This window comes from Lytechinus variegatus, chromosome 2 (assembly GCF_018143015.1).
Source record: "Lytechinus variegatus isolate NC3 chromosome 2, Lvar_3.0, whole genome shotgun sequence".
Classification (NCBI taxonomy): domain Eukaryota; kingdom Metazoa; phylum Echinodermata; class Echinoidea; order Temnopleuroida; family Toxopneustidae; genus Lytechinus; species Lytechinus variegatus.
Window position 1 is genome coordinate 22,595,265 of NC_054741.1, and position 21,142 is coordinate 22,616,406.

Sequence of the window (21,142 nt, forward strand, 5' to 3'; positions counted from 1 at the left end):
CGGATCTCGAACGGAAGAAGAATTATGACGTCGCAAATTAAAGGCGGGAAATTCACCGCCGGAATCGAATCTTGTCCGTGCGAACAACAACAATGCCAAAAGTGAAAGCGCGCGCAGTGACCTAGGTCAAGAGAGTTCGACACGGCTTTCTGTTTACACACGAAAAAATTGCCGAGTCTGACTCGGCTCGCGGGTTGAAACCTACGATTTTGGCGGATCGAAAAAGCCGTGTTCGACATGGCTCGCGGATCACACTGATCGCGTTTACACAGCATAAAATTGCCGTGTTGAGCACGGCTCGCGTGTCGAACCCCCGAGCCGTGTCACTGTGTAAACACGGTATTAGTCAATAAAAAGTGATTAAATTGGAATATAAGAATGAAGTCTCTTGTCCAAAGGTGTGAGATGTCCAATTATGTGGACAAACTCATGACATAGGCTGCGTTTATGCGACCTCAACCCAGAATCATGATTTGAATCACGATTTGAATCATGATTCAAAACAGCAACATGAATCACGATCCGACAGAATCAGCGTTTATACGACCATCTTTCTAACGCTGTTTCTCCCTGAATTCGGGCCGATCCAGTGCGCATCACAGTGCGCAGTTTGACCCAGGAAGTATAGGTCAACATTTTCGCGCGTGTTTCGAACTTCAAGTCGGCTGCTAGATTTTTGCTGCCGCCCGAGCTAACGCGCGATCGTTTGTGCAACGTTTACTCGGCTTCCGAAAAATAAATCTTTTACTTCCAGAATTCCGTGTATTGTACCTCGTATTGTTTTTGTTTACTTGTATTAAATCTTGTCGGTTCATCGAAAATGGTGTTCGGTAGCCGTAGTACTGGCAGTACTGGGCACGAATTCTGTTAATTTTGTCTCGACAGGCGGTGCCACATCTCCGTAGAAATCCCTCCCTCGCAAGCGCTGCTGAAAGGGATTCGTATAGATCGTCTTATTTCTGTGAATCCCGGTAAGGGATGCTTTTGCTTCAGGCCAAAGCACAAGCAGAGCCCTGAGTTCGTCGTCAGTCCAATTTGTGCCTTTGGAACTTGAAGATATGATTGATGAAAACAATGAAATATACAAATGACGCTACAGTACAACCCCGGGGGTACAATACACAGAATGATAATTCCTAAATGCACGTGACAATTGGCATATACCGGTACTAGTACACTGGCAGTACTGCTACACGAAAATTAACCTGCACGAAACACAGCGCGCGCCTTTGAGTCGAACCCGGAAGAAGCACGACACAATGACGTCATAGAATCATGATTCAAATCACGATATCGTTTATACGACCTTTTTCGTTCGTGATTCTACAGAAACGTCTTTCCAAACGCCCCTTTTTCCGTGTTTCATGTTTGTGATTTGAAAGACGTTTATTTCCACTTTCGACTAAACGCAATCGTGATTCTGCAGAATCGTGATTTGAATCATGATTCTAATCATGATTCTAGGGTAAAAAAGTGTCGAATAAACGCACCCATAATGATGTCATAACTCATAACTTATTATGATGATGTAATGGTATGAATATCAGTTTCATGGTGATGGTTTCAGTAGCTTGCTTACTCATAATTATCTTGTCTACTTAGAAGTATTTGATTGGTTCCCAGATCTTTTTGTTGGAAGCATAGATGACAGATTAAAAAAAATTGCCTTTACATTTTTGGACACTTTGCATCTGACTGAGTTTGTCCGCAAAGAAGCGACTGAGCTCTTTTTGTCTCCTTTCTGAATAATTGTAGTGATTCTATTGTAATTGAAGGAAATGTGGGGGTCACTCTAGTCTAGGACTGCAAAGGTATCCATGCATGTCCCCCCCCAAAAAGAAGGAGGCATAAAAGGTTTAGATTTCCAGCCCAGACAACAATGATATTTAGTTCAAAGGGTTGTTTATTCCCTAGACCATATTATGCCACTTAAAAGGGTGTAATTTACATTATCCTACTCTATTTATTATGGTAGAAGAATCTGACACCATTAATGCCATTTAGGGGGTCTACTTTTGAGGTGCTTGGATTAGCATGGGTGATATACTTTAATTTGCAATTGACTAGGGTAAATGGGGTGGGGGTGTTGATGGTTGGAAATAAGCAGATATATATAACTTCTACTTTAAATGAAAATAAGGTTGAACAAAGTAAGAGTGATTTAGCAATGGTTGAGTAAGCTATGTTTGTATTTATTTGATAGAGTTTCTTAACAGCACCTGTGTTATTGTGGCTTTCAGATCCAGCTTTTCTATAACTTTACCAGTCCATATTCAGCATTGTCAATATCAGTTAAGGAAGCTTGCCACAGAAACTTACGATCACCTTCCTTTTTCTCCAGCTTATGCCTCCAGATCAGACTTTGTTTGCACAGCCTTCTCTTTCTGCTATAGCGCCCTCTTGTGTGCCCTGTCATATATTGTTATTGCTATATATTTCAGAACATTATTGATTAGGCGTGAAGGAGTATAATAAATCATTGATCAGGACATATGTTTTTAGGAGAAGCCAGTCTCCTTGCTGCATGGAGTAATGCATGCAATCAACAGTAGCTTCATACTGCTCAACGGAAGCTACAAACAATAGGGCATCTGGTTGATCGGCACTTTTTCAAAAGTGACAGAGACAAAGAAAGATAGAAACAAGTGAGGTTGAAAATATGATGTGAAACAGAGATGGGAAGCGGAGAGATTAAAGGGAACTCTGAATTTTTATTAAGTTATGACATTTTATATATTGATATAAGAAACCCCAAGAAACTAAATAGTGAGAATGGTGAGAAGACATCAAGTTATTTCATTTAAGATAGAGATAAAAGTGATATTGATAGTCAGGCAATATTAAAGGATAAGTCAACCCCAACAAAATGTTGATTTGAATAAAAAGAGAAATATCAAACAAGCATAACACTGAAAATTTCATCATAAATAATTTTCGCTTAATTACAGAAAACAGTTAAATGCCTATCTTAGTCGGTATGCAAATGAGGAGACTGATGATGTCATCCACTCACTATTCCTTGTGTATTTTATTATACGAAATATAAAATATTTCGATTTTCTCATTGTCAAGTGAAACAATTATTTTCAAATTTGTAAAAAATGAAATATTGTATATTTCAAACAATAAAAAACAAAAGAAATAGTGAGTGAGGGACATCATCGACTGTCGCATTTGCATGTCATTGAGTTGTGCATATCACTGTTTTGTGAAAAATAAATGAAACTGTAAAAAGTCATAAATTTTTTATTTTTCATCCGATTCTGATGAAAATTTAAGCATTATGCTAGTTTGATTTATTCAAATCAATGTTTTCCTGGGGTGGACTTGACCTTTTGATATTAATTAAAGAATCCCCCAAGAAACAGAATAGTGAAAATTGACCAGTAGTATTTCTATTTTACAAATTAGAAAGAGAGAGAAGTGATGATAAAAATCAGGCAATGTATGTGATCTATAAAGAATAGGAAAATTAAATATTTGGAGCTGTCATCAGTGAAACATCAGTTTTCAGCATTACATGCTCCATTCCTACTTCGATACTCGTCTACAAAAAATTTCATGAAATATCTTTGTGTGTTATTGATTGTAGAACAGGTGCAATGATAATTGACTTTTGACTGGCAAATCAAAGTGATTTATCCTTTTATCTTTGTAACTATGGCAGCAATAACTTATTTCCCCTTGTTAATGAAGACTGACTTGAAAATGTTCATATTTTGGTCATACTGGTTTATATTGAACTGATTGTTATTTTTCTCTTCTTTAATAGTAGCTTGTTTTTTCTCTCCTTTTTTTATTAAAATGGGCTGTCTTTAGGAATTTAATTTTTTAATGAAATAAATTTAAATTGTGAAATATTGAAGGAACTTATTTCCTTACAGTTTTTACTTTGGAATTTACTCAAAATATTCACTTGTTGTTGCAAAGTTCAAGCTCTCCCTATCAGATTTTTCTTGTAGGATTTTTGTGATTTCAATTTAACATACAAAAATAAGTTACTCTCAGTACCATAGTTTTTTCCCTTGCAAGTGAGCGATAAGCGGAAAGGGGGAGCATTTGAAATTGCACCTGAATGTCTAAATTGGAATATGAAAATGGCTTTAGCAATGACATTGAATAATTATACCTAAAGGGCATTAACCCTTGACAAGACCCCCTCTGGTGTCAGACCCCGTTCTCACTCGCTTCTTGGTCCGTTGTGGCCAGTCCAAATAAAGTGCTTTAACAAGTGGTGTACAATAGACTAAACTTTGATCTCTTTGACTGGTCCAAATTTGGATTTATCTTAATTACGTGCAGTTCGAATTTAGAAGACCACATTTACCCATGTCGAAAAGTAGATCTTGTGCTCATCGGGGAAAAAGAAGATAATGATGAATAGTCATAAGAAATATAATTGAAAAATGAAATGTCAAGCTGTAGGTATTGATCAGGCACGTCAGAATTAAAATAGAGAGAGAAAAAGAATGTGTCAATTTCAAAAGTATTAAGTGAAGATTAATAGTGTTGATATTTCACATATATTGAGATTCAGATAGCAACAAGATAACAACATAAAGCCCTTCTGGATCAAGTCATTGACCACTGGGAAAAAATTTAGTATTTTGGGGTTTGACGTCTGATTTCCAAATCAAGTTCATTTCAGATTAAATTGAAACCATGTATAAGCAGTTTAATGCGGATCTTTTATTTACGTACTTGAATTATTATTTTTTGCATTTTGAGGGAACATGTAGATAAGGTCAATAAGAGTGTGAATTGGGTCTTTGGATTGATGAAATGATCTATTCAATGAAATATGTCTCCCATGAAGATATTGTTTGAACTTTCTAGAGGGCGGGGTCCTTTCAACCTTTGAACTTTTGTCTTCCATCACACACAAGCAAGGTCAGTAGAATCAATAGAGTAGGGGGGAGAAAAAAGGAACAGAGAGAAAACGAGAGATGGATATAGGGGAACAAAGAGAAAGGATGGGGGTAAAAACTTTTGTGTAAAATACTACAAATATTAATATAATAGCAGGATTATTAGATGGGGAGTGTAGGGAGGGGAAACTTTTCTCTTTGAAGTTTTCTGTTTGTCATATTAAAGCAAAAGAGACAGAGGGATGGGGAGGAAGAGGGTACATTGGGGGTAAAATTAACCCCTTTCAGGATTTTGATTTACTTTTTCAATAGTGGTTTCTGCTTCATTTATGATCATATGATACCAAGATTATACAACGACATTATGCAAACTGTAGTGCCATACACTTAATAGTAATGTTCAAATTTAACTTTTGGTTTACTGTACCTGCATTTCAGGATGTTTTTGCAATAAGTTACTTTTTAACAATTTCATAGTTTTATTATCAGTTCTTCACGTGTCTATTTAGACACATGATGTAATTACTGATATTGTGAAAGCAAAATTTGTCATTAATATGATGATTAAACAAACAAATACATGTTATTGTTGAAATATATGTTGGACTGGGCAGAAATATCTCTGAGAATGTTGTTGAGAATTTCAATCAGGCTCTTGAAACTAGTATCAACCTTATTCTTATAGGTAAGATATACCCCACTTGATATGTAATTTATCAAGTTAAGTATTGATGATCCACTCTGGTACTGAATTGGGCCTATTATGGGCATTTTGAGATTTAAATGGCTTTCCAGTGTTTAGTTATAAACTGCTTTAGTAATACTGGAGACCTTGATATTTGTAAGCAAATATGAATATGTAAGAAACCACTAGTAGAAATACATCATTCTGTATACACTGAGTAAAAATTATTATTTTTTCATCACATGACTATCACATTGTGACTTACATGGGCACAGATCATCCCCAAACAGCAGAATCATGACAAAGTAATGCAAGTGGCAGTTTAAACAGGGTTTGTTTAAAATAGTGTTTGGATTAAATCATAGCTTTTCTGAAGAAGAAGATGGTAATTCTAGATTCTACCATCTCCTCCCAAAAGTTCAGCTCACTTCTGAGTCATCATCCAAACTCTGTTTAGCCAGAAGAAGAGTAGGATTGACCAATCAGAGAACAGCCCTCAGGGCTATGGCACTCTGATTGGCTGTGAGCTCATACACGTGGGTGGAGCTCAAATAGTTGCTATTGTATAGGTCTGCACCAAGGGGAATGACTCATACATGAATATTCAAGAGGGAGACCCAAGGTTGACTTATTGGATGATAGTCTAAATTCAGACTCAAAGGAAAAACATAATATAGTTGTTATTGAACTTGTCAAGCAAACTTGGCAGCTGTAGATTTGTGTACAACTGCTCAACAATGTGAAGGCTTGAGATGTCATGAACTGTTTTATTGGTCAAGTTGGTCACCATATAAGACCAGAGAGTCACAAACATTTCTGGAAATGATGGTTGGATGGCTTTGAGGAGAATGGAGCATGTGATGATTGTGTAACATGCCTGTTTGCATGAATTCATCAGTTGATAATGAGTTTTGATGACAACCTTTAATAGAGATGAATGTTGGTGGAGTGCAATTACTTGTAACCGGTTTACAGCTTGTAATGTATGAAACTGATACATGAAAGCCTTTGGTTCGTTAGTGTGAATTATAATAGATTATCATTCTCGCAATCCAATCTTACAATTAATCTGATGATTCTGTTTGGGTTTATTATTTGACAGACATTTATTTTTTATTCCAGCAAATCAACTTTAATTATTTTTAATTTTGTTAATAACTATTGCATGTTAGATCACACCTTCCTTATTAGATTTGCTTCAGAATATACTTATTTATTTCATTTGACATTGAATTCAATATCTTGAAGAAATAATCTTTAAATAGATTTACCAAATCCTTTGATGTGCTTCAAATTGTGTAGATAGATATGTATAAGGGGAATATAAAGACAAGATTGAACAAAATGTTTGAATGGACATCTTCTTAAAGAAACCAATATGAGATCTGCATTTACCTCATAAAAAAATGCTATTATGGTATAAAAATGTGAAAAATCATAGGAGACATCAATTGCTTTGTCAGAGATCTCCCCATGTCAAAATTTGCCAATTTATGATTTCAGAACCTGTACTGATCTCAGAACCTGTACTGATCTCAGTATTTATAACTGCCTCCATTTTGGTACAATTTTCCACTTTGACCATTCGGTTCTCATATTTCTCCAATTATGCTTCAATAAATTCTGTATCAGTTCATCTGTCAGTCAATGGGAGGATTCGCTTACACTTTGAAGGGATCTGAATGTTCTTGTCGATTTGCAAAGAAATATTAAAGGGATTGTTTAACTTTGTGAGCAGCCGATTTAAAAAATTCTCAAACCAAGATGAAACATGTGTACAAGTGCATGTATTAGAACTAATAAACCCTGAAAACAACCATTATTGAGAATGAAAAGCTAAAACTACAAGGCAAACCCTGATTTTGTAAATAGGTGTCTTATAGACGCCTAAATACTACACATAAGTGTATGGGATGAAATTAAGATGGTGTTTCCGGTCACTTTATATTTCAATTTTTGAAGCACTGAATAATTATTTTCGAACACAATTTTTTCTGGGCTTCATTTTTGTAACAAATCACAGACACAGGTGACAAGTGTGACCTTCTAGCTCAGATTTTTTTAAAGTCAAACCAATGTTAACCAATCACTTTAACTGGTTTGATGATATCGGTGATGGAAGATAAGATGTTTATAAAGCTCCTAGTAATTGAGAATCAGAAATGGCTCTTTCTCTTGATGTCTAGATGTATAAACTTTGAAAATGCATGAAAAAGTAGGAATGAAATATAACTTTATATATATCAAAGTAAGCATCATTCAATAGAAAAGTAAACAGAGGTATACGTTTAGTAGAACTGTATTTCATATCTTCCAATTTGCATGTGAAATTTCAAGGAGAGTTTGAAGATATGGTGATCACATTCTTTGTGCATACTCAGTCACCGGAACCTGCTCTTTATTGATTCGGGATGGGCGTAGATTATCTGTAATGGAATTATTTGACAAATGGATGTCATGCAAACTGTTACAAATCCCCTTCTTTCAGCTACTTCATGTTGTTAGAAAATTGAAGCGTCGTCTAAAGCTGGGAATCTTACTTTGTTGAATATTATCATGCGTGGATGTTACATTCTAGCAAGACCTGTATTGCATTCACACACTAGAAAAGGAGAGAAGGGTGCCTTTTCAGAATGTAACCACAATCACACGTGAGGGGGAAAAAAAGAGCAAAAGAGTTTGTAAAATAAAGGGTAGTCAATTCAGAGAATAAAATCCTGTAGAAATCATTGTTTCTGCATGATCAAATAAGTTTCTTGTCCTGAACTCTGTGCAGAAAATGAGCAATGCACAGTTCCTATTTAGGGTAATTTTATAATGGATCCTATTTGGTTTCACTGCCCCTGCCAACAACCCCCATACAAGTTATTATTTAATTTTAGTCTAAAGTCAAAGGGAGGGGGTGGGAGGGAGGGTAGTGAACTTGCATTTTACAGTATGTAATTTGTAATTATGTGCTATTGATTGCAAACTTTGAAGATTCATAATTTCATTTTGTATCAAGAATTTGCTCAAATTTTTACAATTTATTCAATCCATTGTCTACTTTTGCTAAATGAATATACAAAAAATTTCATTGATAGATGAAGATGAACTACGAAGGGTTATTTTATGCATGAGATTGTAGTTAAGAGATGTAAAATTAGAGGGAAATATAAATTACAGATGTCACTTACTGGGAGCAGTCTCCGTTGTTACAAACAAACTTGAGACATTCAAGTCCAAATTTGCATTGAAATGTCCTTTTTTCAAGAAATCATTGAAACCATGGTTTTGCATTGTGACATTTTTCATTCGACATCAAATTTGTCGATATCAAATCTACAAGTCCTGTTATAATAACAAATGTACATTTTTTCAATGACAAGTTTGCAACAGCCATTCAAATCACATGATTTCAGTAGCTTTAAACTGTTATTGCAAATTTATTATTTTAACAAGTTTTATGAAGTATCTGAACTCAAAATTACTCAAAGATTTCTGGAGAGGAAGGTGTGAGGATAATCATTTCTTTTATATTCAAAATTTATTTGGTGAAAAAATTGTCTAGAATATGTGATTTTCACGTTAGTCTGTACTCTGTGAACGCTACAAGCCCAGCCAAAAGAAAAAAACGCTGTCATTTGCAGACATTCAGGTCAGGTTCAGACTTATTTATCCCTTGCACAGACCTAAGATGATTAGGACTTTTTCAATAAATTGAAGTGTATGTAAGGATTTAGAGGTCTGATACGTAGACTATAATAGTCCTATTGTAAACAGGATCTTCCTTGGGGAAAAAGAATAGAAAGTGTCTGTAAGGATAGACTAATACTGACCATTCTTTGTATTGGTGGTATTGAGCGCACACAAGAACGCTCAGCGTGTTGTATGCATAGATGGCTATGCTGTAGTATTGAAGGACTGAGCCGAGTGGAAGGAACAGTAGGATATGATTTCTACATGGCTACACATAGATTAGAGATCGAATAATAGTACTCCTCGTTACCGAGTATTCATCGTTTATAACAACTGAATAGGGCCAGGGGGAGAGAACCATCAGACTCTGGGACCATACTGGATATAATGGAATTATCGTAATGTAATGTTAATCAAGCAGTGGTGTACTGAAATAGAGTAAGTGAAAACACAGTCAGTCTGAGTGTAGGTTTTTATGGTCATGATGATGATGATGGTGGTGAAAGTGTGTTATGAATTAGAGTGCACGCATGTAGTGTGTCCAGTGCAGTGACCTGGCTTAGGTCTCTACAGGTTGTTTTCATGCAGGTAGGCCTATATGTGTTTCAATCAAGATGTTAATGAATTTGATTGAATGTTACAACTCACTAGCTTTCATGACACCGATGGATGCAAGTTTGTATTGTATTCATGTTTATGTTTCATTAGCGATGTCATTTATTTGAAGTATAATTATCCATGTTTACAACATAACACATGCGCAAATTCTTATTTTCATTGCACTGGCCTACGCAGTTGCATCCCTTAGATCTTTATGTGTGTTAAAAAATATTACTTTGATCTACTGGTAGGCCTACGTAGATTTCTTTTAATTATATGCATGGCTGTCTATAATATTGGGCCTACATGGAAAATTATCATTTGCAATGATTGACAAAAAAAAAAGAAAGTTGAGGTTTATTAGAAATTAGATTAGATCTGATTGAAAAGCAATGGTACAGTATTATAGCACTCATTCCTGCATCTGCATAAATTTATGTTTCAGAAACTTTCAGACTCTAATTTGTTAAATTTCACCCCTAATTTGGAAAGAAAGTGGGTTTATTATTACAAAGATGTAAATACATTCATCAATTGAACATCAATTTTAATTGGTTCTTCCTTTTTTAACCAATATTCCTTATAAATTCAAAGTAAGTGGGAGATCTGCTTGCATAATAAACTTGCAATATTTATACACCAGTGGCATTGACCACAGCAAAGGATGAATAATACTACCGGTAATAACAACCATAGAATGGAATATTTTGTAAGTCATCATTCCTCATTAGTGGAATAGTGGCCAATGAAATCAACAAAAAGAGGAAGAGACTAAATAGATTTGTTTACAAAATGCCTTCAGTAATATAAATTACAACTGAACATGACACGATGGAGAAAGAAAAGAACAAAGTATAAAATAGTGATCAAAATTCACTCATAAGAGAAAATTCAAATAATTAACAAAGGTGAATGATTTAATGTGTGTGGAAATCCTTTTGTTTTGAAAAAGCTGAGTATTATTATTGTTTCACTGTACTCTGTTGTTTACAAGCCATAGCAGTGGAAGCATACCAGTAGTAGGCCTATCTCAATATTGACTGTATTTCAGGTCAAAGTTAGTCTAGCAAGGCCAAGGTGATATTGATATTATACTACAGCTTGAGATATTGATATCAAATGTGCATTCATTGCTGAGGTTCTGCAACCCTTCTGTGTCTGGTGCCGTAACCTTTATATTATACCAAGTGATACATGTAAGTTCATAATAAGTCAATAATGAATAGCCTATATAGCGAGTTTTTATCAAAAAGACATTTAATAAGCCTTTAATATTTAAATTGTAATTTAGGTGCTGGTAGCATCATAGCCTACATGTATGTCCCGATACTGATACTTTGTATTTTCATCTTTCTGCTTATAATCTGAAAAGGGATTCTTTAGCATAGCTGGTTTTGTGTACATTTGTGACATCATCACACATTATGTGCAAGTGTTGTCTAATTAAAATGTACTTAATTGCTTTGCCATGAGTTGACTCTTTATGTGAGTTATTCAGGATAGTTTTCTACAAATTATTTTGTTACAATTTTTTTGTTAAAAGTCCCTGTGCCATATTTACAAAGTGATATCATCCACCGAGTGACCCTCCTTGTACTGTTCCTTGAAAATGTATAAGCCTTTGATGGACTTCTGAAGAAATGTGTATTAATTTAATTCTGTGACGTAGGCCATACATACATGTATATTCAGGTTTCATAATTACAAAGGGAATTCCATGAAGTACACAATCACAGTTTAGAGACCCCCCCTCAAATAGATGCAAATTTCTTTTCTTATTATTTTCTTAGATCAGACCTTTTTCAATACTTAAACCCTTAGAAGTGTTGAAGTGGATTATGGCATTTGCATGGTCAATACGCATGGGTCTGAAGTAATAGTCACCCAGCTCTACATGTAGCGGACATGGGTGGAATGATATCGCAAGACACCATAGAACGGTGTACTACGTTGGTCAGGGTATATTACAAGGCATGTAAAGAACTCTCATCAGGGCTGGACTGTAAGGGGAGACAGGAAACCTGGCTACCACGCTGACAGCTTTATTAGTTCAGTGTGTCACCTACACCCCTCAATCTATCACCATCTCATTAAGACCCCCTCCCCACCCCCATCCTGGATTTGACATTCATTCTATTTGTGTAGATTATAATGAATTTAAAAAATGTAACAAGGCTTAAATAGTTAATTATATCAAATCAAGTCCCCACCCCATCCTAGAATTGATATCAATCCTAATAGTTTTGATGACAGTCAATAAAGTTTTTGCAAAAATTGATTAGATCAAATAAAGACCCCCCCCCCACCATTCCGGGGAATCAAACCACCTCTCAGCCCACCCCTCCCCATGAAATTCTGTTCACACTCTGTGGTGTCTCTCAACCTGGTCGAATGCACCTGTTGGTCTACATCTATTTTACCCTTCCCCCTTCCCAGCCCTGAAATTGAATACCCAGTCATTGTAGTTACTGAAGACTCAAATCAAGATCCCATCCCATTCGTAGCTCAACTTGTTTCAGACATTTACCTGATATCATGCATAACAGCACCCCCCTTCAATAAATGATACTATTTAAAAAATATACCACTATCCCCCCCCCCCCCCATACATACAGATCCAGGGATGGAGCTATCTCACATACAGAACACATATTTTTAACCCAAACTTGTATACATATATAGAATCCTGCGGTATGTGTGTTACCCCCCCCCCAAAAAAAAAAAATCAAAATTATATGCATATACATGTACATAAAGGTCTTTTTTTAGAGCTAAGATTTTTTTCTTTTCTTTTACTTTGCTTGTAAACTTATATAACCCTGCTGATGCCCTACACGACCTATCACAATTTCTTCTCAACTTTTTATGTAAGTATAGTCCTATTTATTCTAATAAACATATATTTTCCATTGAGCTTTAGGTATGTAAAATTTTCTCTGTATTACCAAGCACAAGATCAAATGCCTCGATAGAATATGAAGTCTGTCATGGGATAATGACTTCGAATAACAAACTGTGAGTCATGCTTGCTAGCTCTATAAATCAATATTGATTATTTGATTTGCCGATTTAAAAAGGGAACTTCCGTTTCAAGTTTAATGCAAACCAACTGTTTCTCTTCTGTTTCTTTTCATAATAACATGTTTATGATTTTCTTAAAGCTGACTTCTGTCAAGAATTGAAAAGAAAGTTTTCCTGACAACCACATTATTGATTATGCATTGACACTTGAGAGAATCTTTTGATTTTTAACTTTGAAATATACTTCACACTCTTATATTCATTTACTCATTGTTTTTCAATAGAAAAAGTAGCAAATTGGGGAAAGGAAACTTCTTTCTCATTAAATCCTCATATTAATGTATGAGTAGCCTACCAAGTATCCTTCATTAAAAATCTTGAATGATTTCATGAGCCCTACACTGGAAAAATGCTGTTTAAGATTTTAATCTTGTTGTTTAATCCAGTCCCTCCCGACAACAATTTTAAAAAAAGTTTAACCAACTTGTTGTTGAGTGACAGGCTTAAACAATGTGCTATTTTTAAAACTGTGTAGATATAATCAATATAATAATATTGAAATTTTGAAATGTATTGAATGGAATGCATCTGTTACATGTGTATGTCTCCAAATGGCCAATATGCATGCCATTAGAGAAGAGGATAATAAATCATGAAGCAATTAAATACAGTCTTGAATAAAATAATTTTCAAGCTTGATACCCCAAACAACAAAAAAAGAATAGATTGCTGGAGTTGGAAAAAATAAGAAATTTTCCACATTCAAGATCTGAAATTTTCAGTTTCTCTGGAGAGAAACCATCCCTATTTTACTTGCAAGTTTGTTGGCAATGCCAAATTGGCAATGAAAATCTGTTACAATTGAATTTGAGATTGTCTGATTCCTGTTTGGGACAAGGCTGTTCTAACACCTGAACTACTTACATTCATGATAATGTGGAATTATGCAATTTTCACAGAAACATGCATACTATCGGCACGGACTATCATGGCAGAATTTGTGTTTGTATTTAAGCTTTTATCAAATCAAGGATTTTCCTATTCAGGACTATCTTGATTTGATTGTTTCTACTGTAAGATATGATGTGATTGTCTTTCTCACATTGAATGAAATGCCCACATATATCATCGCTGTCACCACAAACTAGCATATGCTCTAGCATGAAGAAGTTGATTTTAGTGGCATTAAAAGTTTCATATTTTTCAACTTTATATTTGGATGTGTTAGTACATGTAAACAGAAGTTACACTGAATTTGGTAAGTAATGAATCTACATGACTCGGGCCTTTTATCCAAGTGTCTTTTTATGCTTAATCATCCATAATTTCTTCAGAATCAGCTACTGAAGGGAAAGATCACACAGACAGCATCTTAGCTTTATTCAAGGTGGAAAAATGATGACAAAACTCTAGAAAAAGAATTATAGACATTTTTTCGATTAAAAAAATGTAATTTTCTGAGAAAATTTAATTGACTTTACCTGTGTATTTAAAATATTAGACAGATTATTTCATTATAGGCCGAACACACCTCTATCAAAACCAGTATTTTCTGTCTTCATGAACCATTAAAAGTTTGTAATTTTTCTGATTTTTTGACAAATGGGACAGCTGCTCACATGTGATATCACAAAATGAAAAATTGAAAAAAAAATCATAACTGAAAAATTCTTTGATGGAATTTTGTCAAACATTCTTTGATATGTTCCTTCCAGTTTCCTGTACTTATACAAATCAACTTGGGTGATCTTCCCCTTTAAAGTTCATGGAGAAACATCTTCATTTCACTCAACAGTTAGGAAGATCCATGATCTGGTCATTGAATGGCGGTTGGTCACTCAGACCTAATCAAACATTGAGATGGTTTACTTGGTAAACATGACCATGTTTGATATGCCCTTCTTTAATGCCTAGCAATAGGGTCAGTCGGCTTTACAGCTCTATTTTCAGTGTGCTATCATTTTATCAGTAGAAAGGTGGCAAAAATGAAAGAATGTTTGCAATATTTGAAAGGTATCAAATTGTTCATCATATTTACATTTATTCATGATGATTTTTAGTCGGGTATCTTTTAGGATGTTTAGTTACTCATCAAATCTCATCTTTCATTGGCCCGTATGCACAAAGGTGGTTTTGAAAACCCATGGTTGAGTCCATGGTTTATGCAGATTTCCTGTTTAAATTACGCTTAATTGAGCGCGTATCAGGCGCGTGTATAAAAAATGTCTAATTCTGATGCGCGCTTCTGTCACAGTGCGCCAAATTGATGCCTGTTACCATGGTTAGATACGCTATTTTATTCATGAATCAACTGTTTTTATTCATGAGTCCACTCTTCAGACAGTGGACTCATGAATAAAAAAGCGTATCTAACCATGGTAACAGGCGTCAATATGGCGCACTGTGACAAAAGCGTGCATCAGCATTGGACATGTTTTATACACGCGCCCGATACGCCTAAATTAAGCGTAATTTATATAGGAAATCTGCATAAACCGTGGACTCAACCGTGGGTTTTCAAAACCACCTTTGTGAATTCGGGCCATTGTGTTTGATTGAATAAAACACACGATTGAAATAATATTTAATTGGCAATGTCAAAATTAGTAGTACTAAAATGTGCATTTTGTAAGACATGAAAGAGTTTTGGATAAATGTTGCTGAATTGCTGGAGTGTGCATTAAAAACATATGGAATATAGAAGCTATAAGTGGGCTACAATCTCGCTAATAACAACCCCCCCCCCTCAACAACAAACATACATCTGAACAAGTGATTTTCAATACTTTTAAATTTTTAATGAGACCCATGATCCTAAAGCGTCTTATGCTTCCTATGATTAGAAATTTGATAACTTCTGCTAAAGACCAAATGCTGTGCTCATGTTTATTGTGAAATGGTGATGCTGTTGGCTCTGTTTAGTATTGTAGTGTAGTTATATAGTATTCCAGTATTATGATAAATAAATATGTGATCAGATACAAAATGCACCATTTTGTATCACTTGATGATTCATCAAAATATATTATGGAAAAAAGTCAAAGACCATGAAATGATTTCTCAATGGTGGTGAAATGATACAACTGAATGGTATTTCTATTCCCAATGAGTTTTTTTTTCATCTTGGTTGATTTTATTAAAGAAGCATGAAAACTGATCATGCTTGTAACCTGACTAAAAATATTGATATTGATACGGCTGACGGATTTTGGTTTCTTGTTTTGCACCTGTATTCTAATATTCAGACATATTTGCATTTGTTATAACAAAAAATTATGTATAATACATGTGCATTAAATGCAATTTCCGGTACTCGTGTTGTTACATGGTTTTCGACTTCAATGCTCAGGACTATTGATTTATGAATGTTTCATTAATCTCCAAGGATGCAATCGCTTACAACTTGCCATGACAAAAATTTTATTTTAGGGCCATTCTGAAAAATTATAAAAATTCATGAAAAATGTAAAGTTTTGATTAGGTTCCATCTACATCCTCACACCCATTTAAAAATGAACAAAGACATACAATGTACCGGTAGTAATGTACATGTACTTGGTACATGTACATGTACCATTTTCATTTCCGCCCAGTGGTGGAAACTACCTGATCTGAATAAAAGCGGAATGCAATTTCAAACGATTATGTCACAGATTTAATTTGGCTGTGGATGATGCTACACCAAAGTATTTGAGGGTACAATATATTTGTTGTTTTGTATAGTCTAGGCATTTGAAGTTTAAAATAAAGGTTCTCATCATCAACATACAGCGGATGGATAATACATCATTGATCGTGTAGGCCTACTGTGCAACAGTTAAAAACATAAACAGGCTTCCGGGTCAAGTTTGTTAAAGGGGAAGTTCACCCTGACACAAAGGTCATTGTAAAAATAGCAGAATAGATAATGATAAATATTGGCAAAGGTTTGAGGCAAATCCATCAAAGAATAAAAAAGTTATTAGAATTATTATTTGCTTTGTTACGTCATACATGCGAGCAGCTTTCTGAAATGTATGGTAAAAAATCAATGAAATGTCATTTTCTCAGAAAATCAAAAACATATTTTATTGTAACTTCACTATATCAATTAACAAATTATTTCATACCTGCGCCTAAAATTAAAAATAAGTCATCACAAAAAATTCAAAAATGAAAGTTATGTATTTTTTTATTACATAACATATGGGGAAGCTGTTCATTTATGTTACAAATCCAAAACTTAAAATTCTAACAAATTTTTATAAACTTAAATGGATTTTCCTCGAACCTTCACCCTTCTTAATTTTTCCAAGTATTTTACCACAAACTTTTCTTGAGGGTGAACTTGACCTTTAAGCCATCCAAACCAAAATACATCTAAATGGTAGCACTATATCAGAAAAAAATGACCTGATAATACTGTGGAAAGAAACCCTGACTGAGCATTGACCTGATTTTTTGCCATCGTGTTTTAATGGTCATAATTTATATTCCCTGGTAGGCCAGCGGAAGAACAAGGACAAATGGAGTTCATCGACTTGTAGGCTTTGCATGATTTTGTCGATCTATTTGATAATTATCTGAAGTTCATTCTGAATCAGTCTGTTCATATAGATGTAGGACTCTTTATGTAAATTGTTATGTCTAGCTGTTCCAGAAAGTGATATGAATGTTGGTAAAGTGTTTGAGATGAAAAACTTGGCAACCTTGAAAGAATTTCACATTTTTACGGAAATCAATTTTTCTTTAAACTCTCACATGGAGTTGTTGATGTGCAAATTAATGGCAATAGATTTCTTTTTCGTTTCCATAGAAGTAGGGCCTATAGTGTGGCTATAAGCATCATTACGTATATTTTTTTTTTAGTTTCTTTTACAAGTGAGTATTTAAACTTGTAACGCAAATATGGCTAAACCTATAAGTCACGAAGGATACATGAAAGTTGCTCAGAAAATGTTGCCTTGTAAAACTGCATTCCCTCGTCATTTACAACATCTTGCCCATTTGACTGGATCAGAATCAGTAGCTGTCAAAGCCAAACCTCAGAAAGATTGTTTCTAAAGAGATGAATTATATATTTCTCCTCAGAGGAAATTCCAGACATGAAACATATTTCACCGTTGCCATGGTAACTGTCCCATGATACTCCCATGTCTCTCTATGATTCATAGTCCCATTTTTAGAGCCCTGTTGATATGCAGCAGTGATTCCCCACGTTTCAAAGTGCAAACAGTCCAGACGCATTACCTACTTCCTAGTTTGTTGGAATTTCACTAGCATTTTAACAAAAAAAACATTTTCTGATTTAATTTATGTATTTTTTTCTAATCCTCTTGATTAATGTATTTTTCTATTCTTTCTATGTACTCATTTGTTTATTTTATTCAGTGTTATTCTAATTGGATTTCATTGATTCTTATAATTGAATGAATGAATGAATGAATGTGTGAATGATTGATTGAATGAATAACTTGCTATAAAACATGATAAAATAAAGTTGTTACAATAATGAGGTACAACAAATCAAAACATAAACTTGCCTGATCCATGTAAGACAATTATTACCGTGTTTACACATCGACTCGGCTCGCGTGTTGAATCCGCGAGCCGGGTTGAAGACTGCGAAGAAGGGATCAGAGATCGCGTTCATACGTACATATGAAAAGGCGAGTTCAACACGGCTCGCGGATCTCGAACGGAAGAAGAATTATGACGTCGCAAATTAAAGGCGGGAAATTCACCGCCGGAATCGAATCTTGTCCGTGCGAACAACAACGCCAAAAGTGAAAGCGCGCGCAGTGACCTAGGTCAAGAGAGTTCAACACGGCTTTCTGTTTACACACGAAAAAATTGCCGAGTCTGACTCGGGTCGCGGGTTGAAACCTTCGATTTTGTAAGATCGATAAAGCCGTGTTCGACACGGCTCGCGGATCACTCTGATCGCGTTTACACAGCATAAAATTGCCGTGTTGAGCACGGCTCTCGTGTTCAACCCCCGAGCCGAGTCAATGTGTAAACACGGTAAAAATTTCATAGCAACTCAAGGCCTTCAAAACCCCATTCTAATCATAAAAATTAGCCAGGCCCACGTGTAACATTATCACTCATAGATTAAAAGAGAATTAAGAGAGCATGAATCCTAGCTTCAGCCCAGAACATGGAATGGCTTCAGTGGATTTTATATTGATATTATGCAGACATACACGTATTCATGGAGCTAATAGCTCCATGATGTATAATCATATTTTAACAGTTCTGCCAATCATGCAGACATGCATCATGCTCAATATTGGTTTTCATTTTTACATTTTATACCTTTTCTGAATTCATTTGTAGAATGCCAGTAATTCTAGTGTCCATTGATTGCTTGGTTAGAAGTATACTTTTTTTCCCTTATGTGTAGTGTGTGTAGCCAGGTCCATGGTGTAGCCATGTTGGCCTCCACATCATGTCTGCATTTTCTCTGCAATATCAAGCCAAGCTAGATGATAAATGATCACCACTGGCTTGATAATAAATTAACAGCACAGGCTCAGGTGGTTTTTGCACCAGGGGAAAGCCAGTCTAAGCTCATACCTATTCCCTTGTGAATTCTATTGATTAGCAGTTGGTATCTTCAGCATGACCAGATGATATAATCATTGGGTTTCTCCTGCCAATCTTAGGGGTTTATCTCAGTTTGAAAAAGAAATCTTATTCGGTGATGAGCTCTAGTCATTTACCCCAGAGTATATTAGGGGCCTGCACCCCCTTACCAATTTTGTGACAGAATGGTAGCCCTACTGTTGTAGGCTTATTTGGTCTAAACCGTGGTTAAAATATGGATGAATTGTTTCCTAGGTTGCAGTGTCTGCCTCTTCAGAAGGAAAAATCACCTGCAGTTTACCGTAACAAGCTCTTGACATGAATTTCACCCAATGAGATTCACTAGTTGTGCAATGATTGCAATCACAACAATATATAACAAGAATCTAAAATGTGTATTTCTTATTCATTATATTTTTCAGGGCCTTCGAGGGTTCACCAGCCCGGTGACGCAGCGTAAGCTGCGCGATCGTCGTCGTACTCAGCAAAGGATGCTACCGCCCCCTAGCAACACTTTGAGAATGCCTCGACAACCAAGACCAGGCCGTATGGCCGTCATTGTTGAATCGTTGAAGAACGGACTCCTGTAAGTATTCAAACTTATTGAATTTTTTAAAAAGTGAAATCTTGGATCTGTGTCATTTGCCATAATGTGATCAATTTTAATCAAACATAACTATGGAAAGCGAGTAAAGTGTAACATAAATTAGTGTGATCAATGTGGTCCTGATTAAAATTCTAGGCCGGGAGCTTGATTTTTTTATGGGGGGGATGTTCTGAATCATAAAAAGTGATTTTTTTTTAGATTCAGATCCGGTTTTCGCCGATACTGCTGTAGGAGATCTGGACAAACATTTTCATCATTAATACCCATTTCATGAATTCTTGAATACGCTATTTCAATCATGACAAGTTGAGGAGTAGAATAAGCCGAATTATTTAAGTCGTCATTTTAGGAGGACTGGAGCTGCGCTCAATCCGGATGGATCCAGTCGTCTTTCTTGAAAGTCATGAACAGGAATCTCAAATGATGTAATGGGGCTTACTCTGCAGTCTTGTTTCCCATGTGCATACAGTGCACTGACTTTTCATGTTGATAAACTACACTTTTTCCTCACTGCACTTGTAAAAAAATAATACAGACTCCTTTTCCATTCATGAATGCAATTTTTATTGCCGAGCTGCATACTGAGCCGCATCCAGCTGTCTGGATTATTTGAGGGTGAATTCATTAAAAAGTGGTATAATTTGCGATTAGACAGCTCAATATTGTCAAAGGAAAAACAACTTATGTCCCATCTAGTGTTGATTAAGATTAAAATTGAAATACACCTGTTTCACTTCCCATGCAATTTAGGGTCATCAGGGATCAAATGGCAGTATTCATAACAAATGGGCCGAGATTAATTGACCAAGTTCTAGACAAGATAAGCCATGATTAATTGATATGCTCTTATTGTTATTTGATAAGTAATAGGTATACATGTACAGTATATATAGTAGTGCTAAATTGTAATGTTAGTGAACCCCACCAGAAAATCAACTCTTTCATGTTAAGTGTTGAACATAGACGACAACGGTACAATGTCCGGCAACCCAGAGAAATCAACCATATTACCTGTAATATTTTATCACTATTATTATGCTCTTCCCTATCTCATGAATGGTGAAGAAAGCCATCTAATTTATCCTTTTCAAACAGTTGAGAATGATTTGAAAGAAA

At 35.3% G+C, this 21,142-nt stretch overlaps 1 protein-coding gene across 3 annotated transcripts in view; it reads left to right on the forward strand.

Annotated features, from left to right (window-relative positions):
• The window catches only part of LOC121407591 (serine/arginine repetitive matrix protein 2-like), a 61,245-nt gene that overhangs the window by 21,964 nt on the left and 18,139 nt on the right, over positions 1–21,142 (forward strand). For all 3 annotated transcript variants that reach the window (XM_041598736.1, XM_041598737.1, XM_041598738.1), the window contains one exon: positions 19,842–20,005. In XM_041598736.1, coding sequence (XP_041454670.1) covers positions 19,842–20,005 — 164 coding nt within the window. The remainder of the gene's footprint in view (positions 1–19,841; positions 20,006–21,142) is intronic.